This window comes from Hypanus sabinus, chromosome 21 (assembly GCF_030144855.1).
Source record: "Hypanus sabinus isolate sHypSab1 chromosome 21, sHypSab1.hap1, whole genome shotgun sequence".
Lineage (NCBI taxonomy): Eukaryota > Metazoa > Chordata > Chondrichthyes > Myliobatiformes > Dasyatidae > Hypanus > Hypanus sabinus.
In genome coordinates, this window is record NC_082726.1 from 19400176 (window position 1) to 19407819 (window position 7644).

Below are 7644 nucleotides of genomic sequence, written 5' to 3' on the forward strand. Positions count from 1 at the left end.
CTATCGTCTATTGTCTATTTCCAGTTTCTTTTTCTTCTGTGTTTTGTACTCATCCCTCAAAAGGCAACAAGAACTTGTGGAAGGATTTTATATCAGATTAAATGATGATAATATTAATAAAATGGATTTCCTGGCCTCTCCTAATCTGTATAACAAACTCCAGCCATCATTCTATCTGTTTCAGGTAGGAAGTCTATCACTCTATTGCAATTTTAAATTATAGACAGCATTATAAATGCTTCCACAGTGTTTCAGAAATGTTGCTCTAGATGGATTAAATCTGCACTTGAAGTTGACACTTACATGCATCTTTACACATTGCCCTAGCAGCTATCACAGGCATGGCCAATTACATCTGTGCACATGCATACAGTTTATAGCAAGGTTTACAGGATTAGCAATTAAAAGACACAAAATCCAATTACAGCAACCCTCTTGTTGTCAACATTTAAATTTCAGAACTTTGTGTGGTTGCTTTTCTGTAAAGAACAGCAAATGTACCCCATTGTACATTTATTCAGTAACTTGATTGCAACTTTTAAAAACAGTACATTGACCATGACATTGAAATAAACTAAATATTTGTTTACAAATGTTCAAGGTCACTGAAGGTTTAAACCACGTCACGGTTCCCCTGTACACAACCTCAAAACATCTAGTTTTAGCATTTGGCAACATACAAGGGGCCATGTTTCTGTAGTGTGCGGTCATAACTGCAGTGGTTAAAACTTGGAATCTGGTCATATAACCATCATTCAGCTGAAGAAAATCTGACAGATGTAAGAAACCACTGGAGGTCTGGTCCTGAAAAGGGAAAGCAAAAAGCAGCAGACATTGGAAGCCTGGAATATAAACAAGAATTGCTTTAAACACTCAGAAGGCCAAAAAGCACAGCAGCAACAGAAAGGTTAATGGCTAAGTTCAATCACACCAGGAGCCTAAAGAAATTTGACATGCCACCTCCTTCACCCTCACAATTTTTAATTGATTTACCACAAAATACATCCTATCCAGATGCATCACATCTTAATATGACCACTGCAAGGAACCTCAGAGTTATGGACACATCTCAGCACATCATAGAAACCAACCTCCCCTTCATGGCCTCTGGCTATATTTTTCCACAGCAAAGTAGTTGATATAATCAAAGACCCTACCTACCCCAGGCATTTTCGCTTTTCATCTTCCCATCCGGCAGAAAATACAAAAGTCTGAAAGGGTACGTTCAATAAGGCTGAAGGACAACTTCCATCCTGCTATTATAAGACAATCAAACAGTCCCCGTATGGTAAGATGGACTCTTGAACTCACAGTCATTATGGACTGGAACCTTATGCTTGTTTGTACTGCACCTTCTCAGGAACGATAGCACTTCATTTCCTTGTACTACTTAGTACACCGTTGTAATGGAAGTATCCGATGGACGGCATGCAAATCAACCAATGAATGTATAATTTTTTTCCTTCAGAAATCATGGATCTGAAACATTTAATCTCTTTTGCTGCTCAGACGATGCCTACCCCGAGTTCTCCCAGGATTTTGTTTTTAGTACAGTTGTATTGACTTAAACATTATGCTGCTTAAACGAATTTTTGCTGCGGTGAATTCTAGCTAAAAAATTAAAGCTAAAACTTCGCTCAACTTTCATTGTGACTGGGACGTGCCTACCCAGAAATCCTTCAGACCAGCAACAAATAACAGAAGCACAAAAAAGCGCCTGAAAACTCTTAGATGGAGTTTATGACAGAAGAGTTTGGGCACCCTATCCTCCCCTGCCTGACCTGTTGAATGCTTCGGTGACAGTGACCAGGTCAAATTCCCAACCAGAACTCAGTGGGAAATATCCCAGCAGGGAGTGAGGTGTAGGGATCTGTGAGGATCAGAGGCGAGGCTCAGATGTCCCTTCGGGGCCAGTCAGAGTGACGGGACTCCCGCTCCTCCCCCCGAATCCACCGCCCCAAACCCCGCCAGGAATTACGTCGAGACGCGCAACGCTCGCACCGCGGCTCCCGGACCCTTTCTCTTGCCCCCCCTCCCCCCTCGACTCGGGATTTAAAGCCACTCCCTTGCACTGCGGGCAGAGCCGCCATTTACCTTCTACAGCCGGAACGACAAAACCATCGGACCAGCTCCCGCCACAATCCCTTCCCCCGGACTAATCGCCCTGACAGCAACTACGCCTGCGCGCCACTGGAGGCCGGGTCTTCCCTCCGGCAGCAACTGCACCTGCGTATCACTGGGAGGACCGTCAGCCACGTCTGCGCCTGCGTAAAATTGGAGAGCGCGCAAAACCGGTAATGCGCATGCCTGCCAAACGGGCCCGGCTGGCAGTGATCAGGTGGTTGCTGTTAAACTTCGGTAAGTTTAAATTACAACACAGACAAAATGCTGGTGGAACGCAGCAGGCCAGGCAGCACCTATAGGGGGAAGTGCTGTCGACGTTTCGGGCCGAGACCCTTCGTCAGGATAAATAAGTTTAAATTTGTTGCTACAGACATGCGTAACTGTTAAGCTATAGGCGTACGGAGTTGTTAAGATGTCTTAAGTTATCAATTTGTTAAATTCAGCCAGCTTCAAGTTTATTGTCACAAGATATGAATGTCATGAAAGTTTACAGCAGAAACACAGCACATTATACACATACAGTTAAGTTAATGTAGACTACAATTAACACAAATTATATACAGCATACATGACAAAATAAATATTACAATATCAGTGCAAGTTGAGAGAATAAAACAATCACGTTGTTGCTTCTGGAATCTTGTAAATGGTGACAACTAGACGCTGCGTCCAGGTGAGTAGATTGAGTGGGGACACGGGTGTTCATTGTAATTGGTTAATGCTGCGTTTTATGGTCCATGTAAGCTTCCTAAATAAAAAATTACATTTACAGAGTATCTGTGGACGGTGCTCGAAACGTTGACTGTTTATTCCCCTTCAGAGATGCTGAGTTCCTCCAGCATTTTGTGGGTTTTGTTCAGGTTTCTAGCATCTGTATGTCTTGCGTTTAGAGAGTGAGCTTTCCTCAAACAGAATTTTCTCATGAAGAGCCCCCATCTCTCCCCATAGATGCTGCCTGACCTTCTGAGCACTTCCAGTATCTTCTGTTTTTATTTCAGATTTCCAACCACTGCAGTTTCTTTTGATTCATGAAATATTTTTTTTTAACACCTGAGTGCTTATGAAACTGAACAGGAAGGCATCCAGTTACATGGTACTATTCACAACTTGAAGAACAGAACACTATACAGCCTATGAAGCACTTTATAAAGTGCTTTATGGATGAAATCATGACAGATGGATTGTACACTGCAAAGTCCTAGAAGCAACAATATGATTGTGATAATCTGGTTTCTTCCTGTGAAGTTGATTGAAGGATAAACAAAGACAGAAGAGACTGTGCAGATCTCCAGTCTTGAAATGGTAACTGTCCAGTTTCCTTCAAAGTTACTGCCTGTTTGGCTGAATTTGTTGTTTTATTGATTTGGGATAAATATTGGGTACTATTCTGCGGATGGCTCCACTGGTCTTCAACTTATTGCCAATGGGAATTGTTATATTTATAGGGTAAGGAAATGGGTTTTAGTCAAACATCTCATCCAAATAAACAGTATCTCTTCATAGTGAAGTTCTCACTGGGTGATGAATTGCAATAGATTTTTGTGCCAAACTCCATATGACATAGGAGTAGTATAAGGCCATTTGGCCCATTGATTCTGCTCCTCCATTCCATCATGGCTGATTTACTATCCCTCTCAATCCCATTCTCTGGCCTTTTTTCCTGGCTAACCAAGAATCCGGTCAAGATGGTGCTGTGTACATTACTCCTTTGGTTGATATCTTCAGGATAGATCAGTTCCTTTGTCTTTTATGTTTGTTTTTCATCTTGAATGTGATTCTGGAACTGTTGGAGCCGGTGGTTCGGAGATGGTTTAGGTGCTTCAGCGCTCTGCAGTCTCCGAGGGGATTCCAGGAAGCAGAGGCAGTCTGTGGGAACCTCCTGGAGAGGAGCCTGCGAGCTGATGATCGACTCCATTTCACTGATAAAAGCTTCCATAGTTCACTGATTCGAGGGACGAGGGTGATTGAAATGCTGGGTGCCTGCCTTTTTAACACTGGTGAGATCACTCTGCTGCGGAGAGGGAGAATGTTGCCCAGGTTTTCTGCGATGTGGACTTGGACTAAGGTTTTTCTTTCAGTCTTATGTTTTTTTTGTATTCTCTGTTTTTCACCTGATCTTTCCTGTGTGTGTGGGAGGGGGATTTGGGGTCAATGTGCCTGTTCTGTTTTTGTTTGTCTTTTTGTGCAGGGAGGAGGGATTTGGGGGTGATGATTGTGCTGCCGTTCTTTTCTTTCTTGGTTTCATGGCCATCTGGAGAAGAAGAATTTCAGAGTTGTGTACTTTGATAATAAATGAACCCTTTTTTTGATGCCACTACTAATCAAGAACCTGTCAGCCTCTGGGAGGATGACCCAAAGCTTGCCTCAAGACATAAGGTATGGATGCCCTGAGGCCTAGGGGGCTGAATTCATTGCTGTGACTTAATTAGATTGTAGAGCAGGTTCCAGAGCACAGAATCCTCTTCCTCTGTCTCCACGCTGCTCCTAATAAGCCTGAGGTTTGAAAGATTTAGTGCCTCTATTTGCACCTGGATCCTTGGCTTCCTGGTTAACAGACCACAATCATTAAAGATAGGTAGCAACACCTCTGCCATGATTATTCTAAATACTGGTGCTCCACGTGCCCCAGCTCTACTCCCTGTACACTGGTGATGGCACAGGCAGATCCTGCCCTAACTCCACCTACAAGTTTGCTGCTGACAGTTCTCGTAGTGGGCCGTACCACAAATAACGATGAGTCGGGAGTATAGAAAGGAGATTGAGAGCTTAGTAACGTGGTGTCATGACAACAACCTTTCCCTCAATGTCAGCAAAACAAGAGGACTGGTCACTGACTTCAGAAAGTGGGTCAGTGCCCAAGCTCCTGACTACATCCTCGGTGTTGAGGTCGAGTGGGTTGACAGCTTGAAGTCCCCATAGGTGTAAACATCACCAGTAGTCTCTCCTGGTGTCATGGCAAAGAAAGCTCACCAGTGCTTCTACTCCCCCAGGTGGCTAAAGAACTTTGGCGTGTATCTACTGACCCTTACCAATGTTACGAACCCCTTAACTGGGTTACTTACCAGCAAAGATAGAGAGGTCCGTTGGAGTCTGGTGATACTATTTTTAACAGTATTTATTAGTAAAAATACACAAAAATAATATCAATGCAAATATACAGATAATATATGTCGTCAATACTAAACCTAAAAGTGCTGGTATAATAATAATCAATAAGAAATAAGCTCTGTCATTGTCTAGGGCAGGGGTCAGCAACGTTTACCACTGAAAGAGCCACTTGGACCCGTTTCCCACAGAAAAGAAAACACTGGGAGCCGCAAAACCCATTTGACATTTAAAATGAAATAACACTGCATACAACGTTTTGTTTTGCCTTTATGCTATGTATAAACAAACTATAATGTGTTGCATTTATGAAATTGATGAACTCCTGCAGAGAAAACGAAATTACATTTCTGCATGCAACAAAAACATTTTGAACTCCGAAAAAAAGACGTTGGGTTGAAGGTTACTTTTAAGTAAAATACTCAACGTCTATTTGAGTCCTTCTTGTATTTATGAAAAACGCCAAACTTAAATTTGCCGTCAGCAGCAAACCAAAAATAACGTCAGCCAGCTGTCAACCTGAAAAATAAAAGGACTATTTCACTGAACAATGAAAACATATGAATATACGTAAAATAATAGGCAATTAAAATATTTATCATACTTGTTCAGGTTGACTCACACCTGACAATGCAGTCGTATTCAGTAGGGATGGATCGATGCTTAGGGGAGTGACCGGGAAGGATAATGTGTTTTTTTCCTCTCTGAACTCACAGAAGCGTTTCCCAAACGATGTTTGCATTGCGATGATTGCAGAATGTAAATACTCCGAATTTATCATGTCGTGACCTTGTTTGAACTCTCTCAAATTGGGGAAGTGAGACAATGGGCCTTTCTGTAAATCTCCGGCAAGCACTGTCAGCTTGCGCTCGAATGCCAAAACATCCTCAAACATGTGCAGGGCTGTGCGTCCTTTCCCCGAAGAGCTGTGTTCGGCGTGTTCAGGTGCGCTGTCATGTCTACCATGAAGTGTAGCTTTTCCAGCCACTCTGGCTGTTCCAGCTCAGGAAAGGTGAGCCCTTTGCTGCCCAGGAAAGTTTTCACTTCTTCCAGACAAGCGACAAAGCGTTTCAGCACCTCCCCTCTGGACAGCCAGCGATAAAAACACGTTGTAGCGGTGTGCTACACGCAGTCAGTAAACTGCAGTCAAAGATAGCTTTATTCGAACTAAACAGCCTTGCTTTTAAGCCTCCCTCAACCCGCCCCCCATGGGCGCGGATGCTGCAAAAGACACGTACTCACAAACCCCCGTAGGCTCTCTCCCTTAGCCTGAACGCTGGCTAATTGTGAGCCGGTTCGGATGTGTCAGGAAATGGGTCGCCACAACGTCTTATTTAGATTGTACAAGATCACCATAATCTTCAAATTTAGATTTACATTTCAAAAACTAACAAACTAACATAAAATACATTTTAATTAAATACTGACCATGTAGCGGTGTGCTACACGCAGCGCTAAAATTATGACACGGAGTCGGTAACTGCAGTCGAAGGAAAAAACTTTATTCGAAATCTTCAGCCTCACTTTTAAGCCTCCCTCAACCTGCCCCCCCATGGCGCAGAGGCTCCAAAGCTCTGTGCTCGCAAACCCCCGTAGGCTATCTAATTGTGAGTCAGTTCGGATGTGCCAGGAAAAGGGTCGCCACAACCAATTATTTCCCAAAGCAACAGGGAGCCGCAGCACAGACGTAAAAGAGCCACATGTGGCTCCGGAGCCGCGGGTTGCCGACCCCCGGTCTAGGGGATAATGAATTGTCCGATGGAAATGTAAAGTTCGCCGCAGTTCACACAGGCTGCCGTCATTTGTTTGTCGCTGTGTTGCAATTGTTGGAGAGAGAGAGATAGAAAAATGGGAACAGTTACCGCTAAGTGTTTTTCCAACCTTCCTTTATGATTTTGATCCATCGGTGTCTCGTTGCTGTGGCCGTTCAAGTGTGACCTCTCCTTTAGCTAAACCGTTTTTCCGTGATGAGCCCGCCACCCTGGCAAGGGAGGACGCACACGAACTCTCACCGGCTTTTGCTATAAAACACTGTCACTGGATTTCTAGCGTTTCTCCTGGTGCGTCTGAGAGGTGTTCCCCAGACCCATCTTTTATCCTTACACACGGGGTCTCAGATGTCAGTCAGGTTGGGATGATGCAATCCCTCAACCAGACCACTCTGGTTGCCCCCTGAAGGGTTTCAATGAAGAGTACAGTACTCAATACACAATTCCTTCTCCAAGAGACAACAGCAGTAATCAGTGGTTCCGTTCCGCTTATGTCAGGAGACATTCCACCGGGTTGTGTATTCTGCGTCTCTCTCTCTCTCATTTCCTGAAATGAGCTGTTTATCTCTCTCATTTCCTGGGTCTCAGACCCGAAATAATAGCGATCTTGCGATTCTCAAAAAAGGAGGGGGCGACTTTGCACCCT

The 7644-nt window shown here is 43.8% G+C and overlaps 1 protein-coding gene across 2 annotated transcripts in view; it reads right to left on the reverse strand.

Annotated features, from left to right (window-relative positions):
• Positions 1–2229, reverse strand: part of si:dkey-24l11.2 (uncharacterized protein LOC100034462 homolog) — a 57110-nt gene extending 54881 nt beyond the window's left edge. The window contains exon 1 of one of the 2 annotated variants that reach the window (XM_059946134.1): positions 2095–2229. Coding sequence is in view for 1 of the 2 variants with exons in the window: in XM_059946133.1 (XP_059802116.1) it covers positions 1162–1170 (9 nt within the window). In the remaining variant the exon portion in view is untranslated. Of the gene's footprint in view, positions 1–1161; positions 1900–2094 lie in introns of those variants that run through there. The other variant, XM_059946133.1, reaches the window with a different exon arrangement.
• Between the last annotated feature and the right edge of the window lie 5415 nt (positions 2230–7644).